We start from the raw sequence: 18,913 nt of genomic DNA on the forward strand, positions 1-18,913 counted from the left end.
CACTCTACAATCAAGCGAGTACAAATGAGTTTTACATCATAGACTGAGAGCCTGCTGTCCAAGAAAGAAGCCCTGCTCCAAAATCAACATCTGTCGTTTGGTTTTTAATAAGCAAACAATCATATAAATGAAGGAAAAGAATACAACAGACTGTTATTTGTGGAGCTCCACACATGACATGGCTGATATAATTATATCACACCCATGTTTTTACTAATTCATTCCCTGGTTTCATTAAATTGTGGGCACGTTTTAGTAATTCTTTCCATTGTTTTAAATATGGCCATGATATCAAATCATTAGTTTTCTTTTTCAGACATGTAAGTTTTTTCCTTTACCTGGCATGTTTCGACGGTGTAACTTCCGTCTTCATCAGAGGGTCACCCGGATGTTGGTGTGTGACGTGCTTTTATAATCAGCTGATGTTACGGAGGTGTGACCTCCCTGTCAATATTGACAGGTCGGTCACACCTCCCGCTGTCAGTGTTGCCCCCTCAGGACGGCGCTCCAGGTGTGGGAGAGCATGTATGCCCCTTCATCCCTGTTTATTGTTCTTGGGCTACGCTTTCTGATTTCTATTGACTCCTTAATCCAACAGTGGTACAGGTATCTGTTCTCTTGTTGTATGATTTGAGCATTGTCCCAGTCCATTATATGATTTTTCCCTTCTGCAGTGGTCTGTTATTGCTGATTTGAGGTTCTCTTGCATGGCTTTATCTTTTATTGCTCTTGTTTGTCTCTGTTCTGTTTCTTTTTCACATAACTTATGTTCCTTTTTTTGTGTACTAAAACTCCTTCCTGTCTCCCCAACGTAGGTTTTATTGCATGACAGGCATGGTATTTCATATATGACATTGCATTTATTGTGTTGGTCGATTTTGTCCTTAGGGTGAACTAGTAGCTGTCGTAGTTTGGTGTGTGGTTTCACGGGTGTTTGTATGTTGTGTTTTTTCATGGCTGTTTGGATTCGTTCTGTAACTTCTCTGACATATGGTAGAGTCACTACTGCTTTGCTTTCCTGTTTTTGGGTTGTCTGTTTTTTCTTCCTTTTTTCGTCTGTGTCTTTTCTTTTGTTTTCACTTGTTGTGCGCCTTTGCGTATGGCCCATGGTGGATATTGACACGTGATCAAAGCTTGCCGTATGTGTTGTTCTTCTGTTGCGCGTTCTGTGGGATCGGTTATGATTGCTGCACGTTCGTAGAGTGTTCTGACAACTGACAGTTTGTGTGCGATGGGGTGTTCGGACGTCCAGAGCAGATACTGATCAGTGTGTGTTGGTTTTCTGTAGATTGTTATTTTGATGTCTCCGTCGTCTGTGTGGTGAATTTTTATGTCCAAAAACGCTATTGATTTTTCTGTTTCCTCTTCGTGCGTGAATTTTATGTTGATGACATCCTGGAGAAAGTGAAAGTAGGACGTACTCAACAATTGACTGATTACCTCAATTCCATAGACCACACTGGCAACATAAAATTCACGCACGAAGAGGAAACAGAAAAATCAATAGAGTTTTTGGACATAAAAATTCACCACACAGACGACCGAGACATCAAAATAACAATTTACAGAAAACCGACACACACTGATCAGTATCTGCTCTGGACGTCCGAACACCGCATCGCACACAAACTGTCAGTTGTCAGAACACTCTACAAACGTGTAGCAATCATAACCGATCCCACAGAATGCGCAACAGAAGAACAACACATACGGCAAGCTTTGATCACTTGTCAATATCCACCATGGGCCATACACAAAGGTGCACAACAAGTGAAAACAAAAGAAAAGACACAGATGAAAAAAGGAAGAAAACAGACAACCCAAAAACAGGAAAGCAAAGCAGTAGTGACTACCATACCGTATGTCAGAGGAGTTACAGAACGAATCCAAAGAGCCATGAAAAAACACAACATATAAACACCCGTGAAACCACACACCAAACTACGACAGCTACTAGTTCACCCTAAGGACAAAATCGACCAACACAATAAATGCAATGTCATATATGAAATACCATGCCTGTCATGCAATAAAACCTACGTTGGGGAGACAGGAAGGAGTTTTAGTTCACGAAAAAAGGAACATAAAAAGGAATGTGAAAAAGAAACAGAACAGAGACAAACGAGCAATAAAAGACAAAGCCATGCAAGAGAACCTCAAATCAGCAATAACAGACCACTGCAGAAGGGAAAATCATATAATGGACTGGGACAATGCTCAAATCATACAAGAGAATAACAGATACCACCGTTGGATTAAGGAGTCAATAGAAATCAGAAAGCGTAGCCGAAGAACAATAAACAAGGATGAAGGGGCATACATGCTCTCCCACACCTGGAGCGCCATCCTGAGGGGGCAACACTGACAGCGGGAGGTGTGACTGACCTGTCAATATTGACAGGGAGGTCACACCTCCGTAACATCAGCTGATTATAAAAGCACGTCACACACCAACATCCGGGTGACCCTCTGATGAAGACGGAAGTTACACCGTCGAAACATGTCAGGTAAAGGAAAAAACTTTTACATGCCTGAAAAAAGAAAACTAATTTGATTTAATAAGACGACATAATGAATTGGCTCTAAAGGTTGTCATCGCCGGGGCGGCTTAGAGGATGAGGTCTCGAAGTCTCAAAAATACTCCAATGGCATGCGCAAAATATAGCATATGACAAAGTCCAGCTCCTGGCCTTCTCGTGGCAGAGCCGTTACGTACCAACAGGAGAAGGGGCGAAGGCGAGTCACTGGCGCCTTAAAACCAGTTGCTCATTCTTCAACACCATCTTCCTTTGACGTCTCCTTGTTCAGTTGCTTTCATGCGTCTCGTGTCATTCCTTGGCCGCCTTGCATCACATGCCTTTAGAGCCCTGGTCCTCCAGGTTGGGGGTTTTGTGCAGGGGCAGCTTCCCTGCCATGTAAAAATTATGCCAGCTACTGAAACTCACAATACCTCACAACAACTTCGCGGGGTGACAGCGGGAGTGACAGATACTCCGTCTCTTATGACTGCTACCAGTCAAATCCTACCGGAAGCTGCTAGCACGATGTCCCAAAACTCACGCCGCCCAGTTGGTGCCTCTGGCACCAACACAAACAACTCAACATCTAGACCACCCACGGCTCGTCGCAGCCGTTCCAAGAGATCATCTATCCATATATCAAATCAAGTTTATTTGTACAGCGCTTTTAACAATAAACATTGTCGCAAAGCAGCTTTACAGAATTTGAACGACTTAAAACATGAGCTAATTTTATCCCTAATCTATCCCCAATGAGCAAGCCTGTGGCGACGGTGGCAAGGAAAAACTCCCTCAGACGACATGAGGAAGAAACCTCGAGAGGAACCAGACTCAAAAGGGAACCCATCCTCATTTGGGCAACAACAGACAGCCTGACTATAATATTAACAGTTTTAACAGGTATAACCTTCAACTGTCCTCATGGGGCCGTCCTTCACAGGAGTGGGGCGATAAAACTCCGACCAGACACAGGGCACCAGGATGGATCAAGTAGGTCCGAGGGGCAGAAGAGGCCAGCATCTCAATCCCAGGATCAACATGTAACTCAGAGGGACAGATGGGGGGGGGGAGAGAGAGAGAAAGAAAACATGTTGTTAGGTATGCCCTAAAAATGACAAGTATTAAATCTGTGTGGTAGGCTCGCAGAGACGAGAGTCTTTACATCAGGCATGACACACAATGGCATGTTAATATGGTAAAAAATATATCATGACCTGCTCTGGCTGGATGCTTGATTGGGTGATGGGAGCACACTCCTCAGCAATGATGAGATGCAGATGGGACCCTTAGGCCTGGCCAAGACAAATTCAGTTACATTTCACCGGGTCTGGGACATGCGACAGAATGTCTGACGGCCGATTCCCTGCAGGCTACGATAGCCAGTCGAGGTCTCCACCGTCTCCACCAAAAGATTTCCTGTTGACTCCATGTAACTCAGAGGGACAGATTTGGAGTGGGGGGGGAGAGAAAGAAAACACAGGTGGTTAGGTATGCCCAATGTCACCTGAATAAGTAGGAACAGTATACATATTGCACCGAGTACAAGCAGGGACTCCGGCAACTAACTATGACAGCATAACTAAAAGGAGAGAGCCAGAAGGTAACACAGGCATGAGGGAGCCCCGGGACATAAAGCAGCCAGCCACTGCACCGTCAACAAACTCGAGTGAGCAAGCGAGTGGGGACTGACAGCATCCATACATCCCAGTTTACCAAAACACTCTATGTCTGAGGACCCTCCAGATCTACTCCTTTACCTCATAAACACCATTAACAAAAGGCTTGACTAAACAGATATATCCGCATCCGACATCGCGGAAAATAGCAAACATCCAGAAATCCGGTTAGTCAGAAAGCCTCTAGCTATAGCCACTTGGAATGTTACATCTCTTGTCAGTAACTCCAGCAATCTCTATCAACTTGAGCGAGCCTTTGAAGATTATCATCTTGATATTCTTGGTGTTACCGAAACCCACATGCCAGGGTCAGGGGAAGTTATTCTTGACAACGGCTCTCCTCTTCTCCAGCACAAGCCGTAAGAAAGAGCATGGTGTTGCTATCCTGATTTCCAAAGCTCTCGGAAGCTCCCTGATATCATTCACGCCTTTCTCAGACAGAATTATATCTGCTAGATTCTTTAGCCGGCAAGTCAACATCACAATCATTGTTGTGTATGCTCCAACCAAAGTAGACGATGAGAAAAAGGACATATTCTATAGAGACCTTGAAAAAATCCACCGAGACCTCTCCCAAAATGACATTTGTATCCTCCTCGGAGACTTTAACGCTCGGATTGGCAATGATGCCGATGCCTGGCCAAATGTCATCGGCAAACACTCCTTCCACACCGATGCAAACAACAACGGCACCTGCCTCCTCGATTTTTGTGCCCTGAATGAATATGTGGTCGGAGGGAGCCTATTCCAGCATAAAGATATCCATAAAGTATCTTGGGCCTCCCCCAGGGGTGACACATCAACCCAAATAGACCACATCTGTATTAACAAGCGCTGGCGATGGTCTCTAATGGACGTAAGAAGCTTCCGAGGTGCTGATATTAACACCACGCACTACCTTGTCAGATGCAAACTCTGCCTGAAGCTCTCTACTCATAGAAGGAAAAGGTGCAGTTCTCTCCCTAATTTAGAACTATTAAGGACAGGAGAATTGGTTGAAGATTTCCAACGTTCCCTCCATCATCAAAGAGTTGAGTTCACGCCTACCACATCCGTGGACGATGATTGGCAACAGATCAAGGGCGCCTACCACTCTGCGTCTTCTGAAATGTTAGGGCGAAGACCGAGGAAGGTCAGGGACAAACGGCTCTCTGCCGAAACTATTAAGTTTATTGACCAACGTAACCAGATGAAGAGGTTGAAGCCCTCTGAAAGGAATCGCGCGCTCTACTCTCAATGTAACAAACTGGTAAAGAAGAGCGTCAAAAAAGACGACAAAAACTGGGCACTTAACATCGCTGATAAACTCCAACATGCCGCTAACGTAGGAAACCAGCGTGAAGTGTGGCACAACATAAAGATTCTGTCCGGTAAAAAGACGAAATCTACAACTGCAGTCCATGACAGTAACGGCAATTTCATCACTGAGCAGGAGAAGAAGCTTGAGAGATGGAAGGAGCATTTCGAAAACCTCCTGAATCCTTCCATGGATGCCTCGGTTGAGATCCCACAAACTACTGCAGTTGAGAGTGATGTCTTCCTGGATCTCCCCTTGTATCCCCCCACGACCACCGAAATACGTCGAGCCCTCTCAAAGCTTAAAAACCACAAAGCCGGCGGGGTTGACCAGATCAGCAACGAGGAACTCCGATTCGGCGGTGAAGCCACTGCAGAAAAGCTGGCACCGATCTTTGAGAAGGTTTGGACCGCGGAGCAGGTCCCCTTAGACTGGCTGAAGGGGGTCATTACTAAACTACGTAAGAAGGGGGATTTCTCCTATTGTGAAAACAGAGGAATTACTCTCCGCTGTTTTGCATCCAAGCTATTCCAAATCATCATCATCATGAGATTGTCTGATGGAATCAAAACCACACTCCGTGAGAACCAATGCGGCTTCAGAAAAAAAAAACGTTCCTGTACAGACCAACTCTTCTCCTTAAGAGTCATAATAGAGCGTGCTCTTGAGTATAATCTACCACTCTACATTAACTTCATCGACTTCAAAGCTGCCTTTGACTCGGTAAATCGTGAATACATCTGGTCTGCCCTGGAGCACTACGGGTTCCCAAACAAGTATATCAACATCTTCAAAGCCTTTTACTCTAACACCGTAAGTGCAGTGCGTGTCGAAGACAATCTAACAGATTGGTTCGAGGTGAAATCCGGGACAGGGCAAGGCGATATCCAAGCCCCTCCAATCTTCAACATTGTCCTGAACTGGGTAATAGAACAAGCCATCAATGAGAAGTCCATATCAAATGGCTTCTTACTCCAACACCGCAGGAGCTCATGATACCCTGCTATCTTCGTTACTGACATGGACTACACCGACGACATAGCTGCCCGTTGCTGGTTTACAAGAAACCACCACTAACATCGCGAATTTCGGCAAGGTAGCCGGCCTACAGATCGGGGTCAACAAGACCAAGATCATGCTCATCAGTAAGTTTCACAACCAGCGCCCCTACCACTGGTCTGAGATGCTAGATCTAGAGGTTGATGGTGCACACCTGGAACAAGTGAACCACTTTCGCTACTTTGGCTCTACGATCTCCAGTGATGGATCTATTGACAAAGAAATTAACGTGAGGATCGGCGTAGCATCTAATGCCTTTAATGCCCTCGATAACATCTGGAGGAACAGAGGAATTTCTCTCTCCACCAAGATTAAAATCTACGAGTGTGGGGTCATAACACCTCTCTTATATGGCTGTGCTACCTGGGCTCTTAAACTGCAGCAGTTGCATCGGCTGGATGCCTTCCATCATAACTGTCTGCGTCGTATCCTTAAAGTACGATTTTATGACCACATTTCTAATGTGGAAATCAGGAATCGCACTGGATGCTGTAGTCTGGGTATCACCATTAGCTACGCCCGCCTCCTATACTTCGGTCATGTTGCCCGTATGCCTGATGGCAGGCTTCCTAAGTTTTTACTAGACTGGATCCCCTCCCATGGTTCTCGCGCTGCTGGACGCCCAAGACATCATCTAATAAAAGCCATAAGCAGTGATCTAAAGATGTTCCTAGGAGAAGATTGCGATATTGAGTTGGGGAAGCGCATCGCCTCAGATCGCGCAAATTGGCGGCGTCTCCTAAAGTCTGCCAAATCTCATCTGAGTAATTGTGAGCAGGCAGACCCGTTGAAAGACGGATGAAGACCTGATCTAGGTACAAGGTAAGGTACATCATGAATGTAACACATCTATGGCCATGATATATCAGGACACTGGTATTACATTCCTCCAGCAGAATGGAAATTTACTTGGCACACATTTTGAATCAGTATAAATGAATGAAATATTTTAATGCCACAAATCCGTTATAGGATTAATCAGGAAACCCTTGACTTTCATTGTGTAGATTGTCAGTCTGTTTATGTGCTGCTGTGCATATAACACTTAAACCCAAATAACAGACATTTTATAAGCCTTCCTTACCTAGTCTAAAGCAAATCCAGTTTCTTTCCGGTTGCAGTTTCAGGATATAGTCCAAAGGAAAAAAAAAATGCAAAGTTCCATATTTCATTACAGATGTGTCTAATTTAGTCATGGAATGTGTTTAAATGTGTTTTTTTTTTTTTTTTTTTTTTTAAATCCAGAGTTGGCTTTTATTTAATTAATTAAAAAAACTATCCATGTCTAGTGTGCATGTGCAAAATGTCAGCGTGTTTGTTACCCTGGCAAAATAAACAAAACCCATGTTACATTTTAAAAGATTAAACAGTGTTGTGACTTTTGAAGAGATGTGTTGGTTGTTGGATTTGAAGCTAAAATAAGGAGACCGGCGATTAGTTTATTCTGTTCAGTTTGCGTGTGCACATACACATGCACACGGTTCTGTGTGGCTCAGTTTGCTAATTATCAACACAGAACATTCATTATTAACATAAATCCCTCAAAGGATCACCTCCATTAACATGATGTTATTATCATTAAGCTAGTTTGGAAGATTTATGAAACTAACCTAAGGTAGAAATGTTTTGTGCATGTGTAGAAAAAAGTTTTGATGATTGATTATTTAACAGAAGGAAATCTTTTGTGTACATTTAAATGACCTGATATTTGGAGGGACATTTTCTATTCATGGTTCAATATTTTTCTGTGCAAGTTTATTGAAGTGTTGCCATAAGGACCTTTGTCCTAGGGTATCTTGTCTTGTTAGCTGGGTGAAGACAATATTTGCCCTCATAACTATGAAAAATTTATAAATTGATTTATCAAATATCAGATGTGCTTTGGAGCTAAAGAGGGTTCATATTTACTGTATTTAATGCATGTGCTCCCCTGTCCCTGCAGTATAGGAATGGTAAGATTCACTGTTTTGCATAGGTGCACCGATTTTTAAAAGTTCACAATGTGATTGCTCAGATTAAATAATTAAATAGTGTGCACTGGATACAATTGGGGATGAAATCAGGATGCATCATTTCTCACATCTTGGCATCGATAAACTTTGATTTATTAGTGTATAATTATTAGAAGAGGCCTTATGCCTTTATTGTTTAGAAATGTGAACAATATACATACAACAATATATTGTGTGATGATAAACCATCGTACAAATATATGATGATTAGAATTGTGGAAAGAAAAAAATGAACCGTGCTTATCATTAGGCTGCGTGGTCTTAGTTTGTCCTAGTTATAATTGCATTGTTTAGATAGCAGACAGCATAATGTACAATAGGGCGAATGCACGTGACATCATTGTTTGCGGAAGTAACATAGCTCAAATACCACGATAACACAAAAAGCAAATCTAAAATGCAAAATACTGCTGAAACAAAAGTCTGTTCTTAATTTACTGTTGCACAACTGCTGCTAATTGCACATGGTTATGGCATGTAACGGTTGACCGATACTGCTCTCACAATCACATTTGCATTTTTTGCGGAAATGCAGCTCTATTTAACTTTATTATTATTATCTAAAAGCCTGTATATACTGTGGTGGGGTTGTAAATTATGGTCAAAAGCACGCATTGAATATGATGCTCATTAGTGCGAAATGTACTACAAAACAGAAGAGAATCCATTTAGGCGAATGAAAAATGTAAATGCTGGATGTGATCATCCTTTGATCAGAAATGCTTCAACAATGGCTACTACACAGAATGGGATATTATAGTAGGGTTGCGGTGCAAAGTGCAAGAACTAAATGCATGACCCTTACAGGGAAGGGTTCTGATGGCTCTAAAGATATTTTGCTGGCTTGGTTTCAGTGCTTTTTTTTTTTTTAAAGAAGAAGAAATCATCATTGCAAATACAAAGTTATCTTGATTGATCGGCTTTACCTTGTCATGAAACTGAGATTTTGGAGTGACGTGTTAGACAGTGCTCCTATCACATCATCAAAAAATTAATTGAGGGAACAGCTTTTAGAAGATTTATGTTCATCCCTCCGGTATAGTTCCAGAGAGTTGTAGTAACACCATAGTCAGTAACACTTTACCAAGGTCATTTTCACACTTAATTTTTATTTTAATAGACTTGGGGCAGTTTGCCTGGAATGCTCGGGATTTTGGTGAAGTATGAAAGCTGTTTTGGATACAGACCAGTCCTCTTGATAATGGTGGCCTGGGATTTGCTTGTAGCGAAATCTGGTATGGTCAGTGTTGAGTGTGTACTGTACTCAGCACCACATGCCAAGTAATGTGATTGGTTCAACTCGACAAGTTGAACAACTTGTCTGTTTCTATTTTTGTGATGCAGGGCTTTGATTATGGTTTTGAAATATAAATCCTGACTTTCATTGGACTGGAGCACTATAATTATCTCAGGCATTACATGTCTTGTGCCAGGCTGCATGCCTAAAAATCTTCTGTATGAGAATGACTCCTTGTTTGCAATATTTCAGCAGGATGAGCATTGAAAAGCACTGTTTGTACCACAGGAAAATAATAATAATAATGTACCTAGTTCCTAGTATTTAGCAAACTTGAATGCACAAACGTGACATGGAATTTTACTGTCAAGCCAAACCTGCAGTGATGAGCCTTTCCTCCAAATGACCACAGAATCGATTTTACTGTGTGAAAATGCCATAAAACACTTTGCTGTTTTTTCTTGCAATTTATCACTCATCTGTGTATATACATACGCTTTGCTTTGAAAGCATTGAAATGGCAAGGCCAATTCTTTTGTTTTTGCTTATACTGTAGACATTTGGGTTTGAGATCAGAAGATGAATTAGATGATGTATCAAATTTTCAGCTTTCATTTCATGATATTTACATGTAGATGTGTTATGGAACATGGTATGTTTTGATAATTTAACCACCCAATTTTCAACTGATCAAAAATATTGGAACACACGGAGCAGATGTTTCTTGTTGCCCACATGTGCCCGGTTAGATTGATTGGTTAAACAATTAATAGCTCTGAATGTCTACTCTTGGTTTGAGCCCTGGTAGGTTTGCCTGTGTGGGGTTTTTATTTATTTATTTAATTTTATTTAATTTAATTTTTTTAAACTACTATCCAATACTTTTACTTTTTTTGCTCAAATACCCAGTCACTGCGGATGCAAAAGCCAGTGCATACTTAGTGCCGATCCCGAGCCTGGATAGACTGGGGAGGGTTGCGTCAGGAAGGGCATCCAGTGTAAAACCTTTTGCCAAATCAGATATGCAGAACAGATCTGCTGTTGTGAACTCTAACGGGAGCAGCTGAAAGAAGGGGGATCCAATACTTTTGTTCACCTGAAAATTGGGTTGTCTACCACCAAAAATGTTATGTTCCAATTTGCTTCACAGATCTACAACCTCAAATCAGAAGAAGTTGGGACGGTATGTTGAAATTGAAATGAAAACTGAAAATAATGATTTGGAAATAATCTGTGTATTGCGCTCAACAATTAAACAGCGCATTATCTGCCTTTTTACCTCATGAATTGTTTTGGTTTTTCAGAATAAACACTTCAATTCTTACGTTTGCAACATATAAAAAAAAAAAGTTGGGTTGGGAAAGCATTTACCACTTTGTAATGTCATTCCTTCTCACAACACATAAAAGATGTTTAGGGACTGAAGACACCATGTGATGAAGCATTTCATGTGTCATTTTGTCCCATTCTTCCTGCAAACAGGTCTTAAGTTAAGATGTGCAACTGTATAGAGTCTCATCTCATTATCTCTAGCTGCTTTATCCTGTCCTACAGGGTCGCAGGCAAGCTGGAGCCTATCCCAGCTGACTACGGGCGAAAGGCGGGGTACACCCTGGACAAGTCGCCAGGTCATCACAGGGCTGACACATAGACGCAGACAACCATTTGCACCTACGGTCAATTTAGAGTCACCAGTTAACCTAACCTTCATGTCTTTGGACTGTGGGGGAAACCGGAGCATCCGGAGGAAACCCACACGGACACGGGGAGAACATGCAAACTCCACACAGAAAGGCCCTTGCCGGCCACGGGGCTCGAACCCGGACCTTCTTGCTGTGAGGCGACAGCGCTAACCACTACATCACCGTGCCGCCCCCTGTATAGAGTAGTCATTGTTATATTTTTCGTTTCAAAATTCGCAACACATTCTTGATTGGGGACAGAGGGGACAGGTACCCTCTTTTTCCACAACCATGCCTTTGTAATGCATGCAGAATGTGGTTTTTCATTGACTTGTTGAAATATCCCTGGAAAATATGTCATCTTGAAGGCAGCATATGTTGTTCCAAAAACTCAATGTATGTTTCTGCATTAATGCTGCCATCACAAAAGTGTAAGTTACCTCTGCCAAGAGTACTGACACAACCCCATACCATGACAAACCTTGGATTTTGAACTTGTTGCTGGTAACAGTCTGGATGGTCCTTTTTGCATTTGGTCTGGAGCACACAGCATGCATTTCTTCCAAAAAAACAAAAAAGAAACTGGAATATTTATTTGTCTGACCACAGTACACATTTCCACTGTGTGATGGTCCAGCCCAGATGCCTCTGAGCCCAGAAAAGTCAACGAAGCTTCTGGACACAGTTAACACAAGGCTTCCTTTTTGCACAGTAAAGTTTTAACTGCCATTTGTGGATATAACTCTGTATTGTAATGCTTGACACATGTTTGCCAAAGTAAATCCAGAGCCCATGTGGTTATCAGCTATTGATGAATGACGGTTCTTGATGCACTGCGGTCTGAGAGATCAGGGATTCCTTGAACCGTTTAACGATGATGAGCACCGTAGAGGGCAAAATATCCAAATCCTTTTGTACTTTTCTTTGACGAACATTCCAATAAACATTTCAAAAATGTTCTCATGCAGTTGTTGACAAACTGGGGATCCTCAGCTCATATTTGCTCCTCAAAGACTAGGCCTCAAAGTTAGAAATCCATCCATCCATTATCTGTAACAGCTTATCTTGTGCAGGGTCGTGGGCAAGCTGGACCCGATCCCAGCTGACTATGGGCGAGAGGCAGGGTACACCCTGGATAAGTCGTTAGATCATTTCAAGGCTAAATTAGAAATCACTGCTTTTTTTTTTTTTTTTTAATTAGCATTTTTCATAGCATCCCAACTTTTTTGATTTGGGATTGTAGATGTAAGTATCGGCAAATAAAAATAAAAAAGAATTTGGGCCTTGCTGTTCTGTTTTGATACCTTTGGAGGGAACAGTATATGAACTGGTTTGACCTCCTACAGTGTCAGAATATCTTTGCACAGCTTATCAAGGCATTTTTCTCTTTCTAATGGAACCTTTGTGGTTTCTGCTGAACTTAATCATACATCAACAGCTATTAGTGATATTCTTGAATTAATACATTTTCTCATTTTGTTTTTCTTTCAGCTCTCTGCCACATGGAGACACCTCTGCATGTAGCTGTGCGTTTGGGTCTATATCACCTCACTCTCTTCTACCTTCATCAGTCCAGAGGTCAGGAGATGAAAACGCTGCCCAATGAGGAAGGACACACTCCTACTGAGCTTGCCCAGAGTACAGGCCATGCAGCAACCATAAGTGCATTAGCTAAGTGAGTCACAATAAAAAAAAAAAAAAGGATACTTTTATTTTTAAACATTATTTTTAGGGAAAAAAATAGGGATGTCAACCTACAGGAGATTTGCTTTTCATCATGTTATGATAGAATTTCAGTTCTTTATTGGTCATTCTACAGTCAGGAGACCATGCAATAATATTTTGCTAAATGATTAATCGTATAGTTCTACTCACTCGCGAATCGAAGCGCTCTCGATACAGTTAAAGCAGTTCCACTTCACGTCACATCCGGGTGGAGCGCGCAAGGAAATTGTGGGATCGTTATAGGGGGCGCTGGCGAGTTACCAACAAGTACTAATGGCATGCTCAAGAGGTCTAACGCGTATCGACATAAGTAGCCATATTAACAATACTTAGAGTAAAGATTCAAGTAAAACTGCTTTTAGCTTGTAAAATAAAGCCCCTTTAAGGGAATTTTTGAAGTCCATGCTTGCCGTTCTCGATGTATTTTAGTGATTGACACCTAAGCTAGGCTAGTTAAGCCTTTGTTTTATGGCATTAACATGTATTGTTAACTTGACTGAGGGGGAAAAGGAGCACATGGCTCAGTGTTTTTTTTTTTTTTTTTTTTTTTTTTTTTGGGGGGGGAGACTCCGACTTATTGTCACTAAAGGTGGGGGATATGAACGTAGTTCATTATATGCAAAAGTTGATAGCAAAAGAGTTCATTATAGCAGTGTTGCAGTGTAGATTGGATTCATATGTTTGCAACGTTTGACAAATTTAAATACAAGTAGTATAATAAACATCACCCAACATCACCTATTAATGCACCCAACATCATATAAATTGATGTTGGGTGCATTAATAGCTTGGAGAAAAGTTGTTACGATTCACTTCAGGAGAGCAAGGAACAAAACAGAAAAACATTTGTATGTATGTATGTATGTATGTATGTATGTATTGTTCCTTGCTCTCCTGAAGTGAATCGTTACAACTTTTCTCCAAGCTATTAATGCACCCAACATCAATCAAATAATGATGCCACAGTGCCAGAGACATTCTCCACTATCTGAGAACAAAGTACAACAGGAATACCCCCCTGGGGGCAATTTGGCACCATGTAGGAAACATATCTATGAGCAGAAGTGTCTTTGTTGCCGTGTTGCTTTCATGGTTAGCACAATGCTGCTGTAATCAAATGGTATTCACTTCATTAGCAATTATTTTTTTATATAAGAAATTAGGTCAACCTGAGACATTTAAAAAGGAACTTTAAGTCTGGAGCAGTGCATGTGTTTGCTTCTCAAAGTGACAGTGCTCTGAAGATTTTTGTTGTTGTCTGGTTATGCTGTTTTCATGTCAAAATTGGCATGATGGAAATAAAACTGCACAAAATATAGTTTAATTTAATGGTTTAGCAACACACTGAAGATACATTGGATGCATATTTACATATACAGTACTTCATTTACAACAATTAATGGTTTAGTGAAACTAGAGTTCTGGCTTATGAGACTACATCACGATAACCACCGTGACAAACTGAGTCAATTGGCCCTTTTCCACTACCCTTTTTCAGCTCACTTCAGCTCGCTTCAGCTCACTTCAGCCCGACACGGCTCGCGTTTCGACTACCAAAAACCAGCACGACTCAGCTCGCTTCAGCCCTGCTTAGCCCCTAAAACTCGCACCGTTTTGGAGTAGGGCTGAAGCGAGCCAAAGCAAGTCGAGTGAGGTTGGGGGCATGAGCAGACACTCCCCTGTGCACTGATTGGTGAGGAGGAGTGTCCTCACATGCCCACACACGCCCCGCGAGCGCGCTGGGATCTGTAAACACCGCAAACCCGGAAGAATAATAATTATGAATTACGAGAATTTCTGAAGCCTTATGCGCCTCGCCTCATCTATACGCTCTTGCCAGTATCTGTTGGCGTTGTCGGTGACAACAAGCCACAGCACCAAGACCAGCAACACTAACGACTCCATGTCCTCTATGTTTATTGTTTACTATTCGGGTCGTGAGACTACGGCTTAAAAGGTCACTGATGTCACTGTTTGCGCTGCTTAACGACATCACCTGACGTCCACCCACTTTTGCTAACTCCACCCAATGTGTCCACCCACTTCCAGCCAGCACAGTTCAGCGCGGTTGTAGTCGAAATGCAACTCCAACAGCCCCGCTCAGCCCGACTCAGCACGGCACGGCTCAGCCCGGCTCAGCCGCGTTTGTAGTGGAAAAGCGGCATAAGGCACCCATTCTCAAATCCTATTACAAATCCAGTTTGCATCTTCATGATGTTCACATAACAAATGAGATACCCTGTGGTGAAGGGTACATGGACACTTGAATATCACACTCATGTATGGGTCTTTCTCGAACTGTTGCCACAAAGTTTAAAGCAGACAATTGTGTAGAATGTCTTTGGATGCTGTAGTTCACTGGAACTAAGAGGTCCAAGGATGTTCCAGCATGACCATGCCCCTGTGCACAAAATCCAAAATCCAGTGGAAAGCTTTCCCAGAAGGGTAGAAGTTCTAGAGTAGGATGTTCAAAAAGCACATATGGGTGTGGTGGTCAGGTGTCCACAAACTTAACAAACAAATAAATAATAAAGATAAAGAGAAGCTAAATAGTATCACACAGTAGGACACAATAACCCTACTGTACTCAACAGTACTCTACAGTAACCCTGCCCACAGTAATCCCTTGCTAGTTTTACCTCCTGCTTAAAATCCCATCTGAATACATACAGTGGTGCTTGAAAGTTTGTGAACCCTTTAGAATTTTCTATATTTCTGCATAAATATGACCTAAAACATCAACAGATTTTCACACAAGTCCTAAAAGTAGATAAAGAGAACCCAGTTAAACAAATGAGACAAAAATATTATACTTGGCCACTTATTTATTGAGGAAAATGATCCAATATTACATATCTGTGAGTGGCAAAAGTATGTGAACCTCTAGGATTAGCAGTTAATTTGAAGGTGAAATTAGAGACAGGTGTTTTCAATCAATGGGATGACAATCAGGTGTGAGTGGGCGCCCTGTTTTATTTAAATAACAGGGATCTATCAAAGTCTGATCTTCACAACACATGTTTGTGGAAGTGTATCATGGCACGAACAAAGGAGATTTCTGAGGACCTCAGAAAAAGCATTGTTGATGCTCATCAGGCTGGAAAAGGTGAAAAAACCATCTCTAAAGAGTTTGGACTCCACCAATCCACAGTCAGACAGATTGTGTACAAATGGAGGAAATTCAAGACTATTGTTACCCTCCCCAGGAGTGGTCGACCAACAAAGATCACTCCAAGAGCAAGGTATCTAATAGTCGCCGAGTTCATAAAGGACCCCAGGGTAACTTCTAAGCAACTGAAGGCCTCTCTCACATTGGCTAATGTTAATGTTCATGAGTCCACCATCAGGAGAACATTGAACAACAATGGTGTGCATGGCAGGGTTGCAAGGAGAAAGCCACTGCTCTCCAAAAAGAATATTGCTGCTCGTCTGCAGTTTGCTAAAGATCACGTGAACAATCCAGAAGGCTATTGGAAAAATGTTTTGTGGATGGATGAGACAAAAATAGAATATTTGGTTTAAATGAGAAGTGTTATGTTTGGAGAAAGGAAAACACTGCATTCCAGCATAAGAACCTTATCCCATCTGTGAAACATGGTGGTGGTAGTATCACGGTTTGGACTTGTTTTGCTGCATCTGGTCCAGGACGGCTTGCCATCGTTGATGGAACAATGAATTCTGAATTATACCAGCGAATTCTCAAGGAAAATGTCAGGACATCTGTCCATGAACTGAATCTCAAAAGAAGGTGGTTCATGCAGCAAGACAACAACCCTAAGCATACAAGTCGTTCTACCAAAGAATGGTTAAAGAAGAATAAAGTTAATGTTTTGGAATGGCCAAGTCAAAGCCCTGATCTTAATCCATTCGAAATGTTGTGGAAGGACCTGAAGCAAGCAGTTCATGTGAGGAAACCCACCAAGATCCCAGAGTTGAAGCTGTTCTGTACGGAGGAATGGGCTAAAATTCCTCCAAGCCGGTGTGCAGGACTGATCAACAGTTACCGCAAACGTTTAGTTGCAGTTATTGCTGCACAAGGGGGTCACACCAGATACTGAAAGCAAAGGTTCACATACTGTTGCCACTCACAGATATGCAATATTGGATCATTTTCTTCAATAAATAAATGATCAAGTACAATATTTTTTGTCTCATTTGTTTAACTGGGTTCTCTTTATCTACTTTTAGGACTCGTGTGAAAATCTGATGTTGTTTTAGGTCATATTTCTGCAGAAATATAGAAAATTCTAAAGGGTTCACAAACTTTCAAGCACCACTGTAGGTATACTATGAGCTTTCTCCAGTTTGAAGTAATGCCTTGTTTTCTTGCATTTTGTAACGTCAATGATTTATTAAAGCTAAACGCTTCAGTGTACCAGTATTTTTTACACTCACAGTGAAAACCATACATTTTCTATTATGCTGTAATGGCATCCTGTGGGTTTGGGAGCTAAACAGCAAAAGTCGAAACATTAATCTAGAAGAAGAAGCCTTTATTAGTCATGTGCACACTCAAGCACAGTGAAATTCATCCTCTGTATTTAACCCATCTGAGGCAGTGAACACACATTGTGTTTAAATTTCTGTGAAGCTGCCTTGTGACAACGTCTGTTAAAAGTGCTATAAAAATAAACTTGACACACACAAATGAGCGCACACACACACACACACACACATACCCAGAGCAGTGGGCAGCTATGCTACAGCACCCAGGGAGCAGTTGGCAGTTTGGTGCCTTGCTCAAGGGCACTTCAGCCTAAGGCTGCCACATGTTAACCGCATGTCTTTGAATTGTGGGGGAAACCAGAGCACCCAGAGGAAACCCATACAGACACTGGGAGAACATACAAACTCCACACAGAAAGGCCCCCATCAGCCGCTGGGCTTGAACCCGGAACCTTCTTACTGTGAGGCAACAGTGCTAACCACTACACCACTGTCTAACCCCTGTTGACCAAGGAACATTTATGGAAGTCTTTTGCTATGGTTCGAGTGGGAATTGTAACAGTCAGATTTACATTTTGTGAATGGTCTTGACACTGATGGCAGTGATGTAAATGATGTAATGATATTTTGATGAACATGACTCCTACTCAAAACAACAAGCAAACATCAGCAGATATAGTGGGAGCGCCGTATTCATGGGTGAAACGTTCCAAAAGTTAACGTGGATAGCCGAAACCGTGAATAGGAGTGAATGATATAGGCTATAAAGCTTTTTTTTCATGTACATGCATACCTATGATTTTATATAAGACACACAATATGATGTCAGCAACAGTAACTAATAATAAAATAACTTTTATTACAGTATATTGTTTTATCTGAATGTGGTGTCTCTGTCTCTGAATTCTGACCTTTCCACTTAATATTTTTTGTCATGGTTGAGGTGTGGTGACAGATGCAAGTGCTGAAACCTTTTTGACACAGGATAGTCCAAACAACAAAAACACCAGGCTTGAAAAGATGAGAGTAGAAGTGAGGAACACAATAAGCATCGGCATGGAAAATAAAGACAAACGCAAGACAAACTAACAGAACCTGTGGTTTTTAAAAAGGCGATAAGTGAAATAAAAGTAAGAGCAGGTGTGCTTTGTTGATGCTACCTATAGAGAACGGTCACCTACGCCATAGCACATTGTATTCTGGGTATTGTATTCTGTACACTGTAGTTTGAAGGGTCATATTCGTATGCCTCAGCAGATA

General features: G+C 41.8%; 1 protein-coding gene across 4 annotated transcripts in view; it reads left to right on the top strand.

Moving 5' to 3' along the window:
- arhgef28a (Rho guanine nucleotide exchange factor (GEF) 28a) overlaps positions 1-18,913 on the top strand; it is a 269,023-nt gene that overhangs the window by 106,503 nt on the left and 143,607 nt on the right. For all 4 annotated transcript variants that reach the window (XM_060913034.1, XM_060913035.1, XM_060913039.1 and 1 more), the window contains exon 5: positions 12,974-13,157. In XM_060913034.1, coding sequence (XP_060769017.1) covers positions 12,974-13,157 — 184 coding nt within the window. The remainder of the gene's footprint in view (positions 1-12,973; positions 13,158-18,913) is intronic.

This window comes from Neoarius graeffei, chromosome 28, assembly GCF_027579695.1.
Source record: "Neoarius graeffei isolate fNeoGra1 chromosome 28, fNeoGra1.pri, whole genome shotgun sequence".
Lineage (NCBI taxonomy): Eukaryota > Metazoa > Chordata > Actinopteri > Siluriformes > Ariidae > Neoarius > Neoarius graeffei.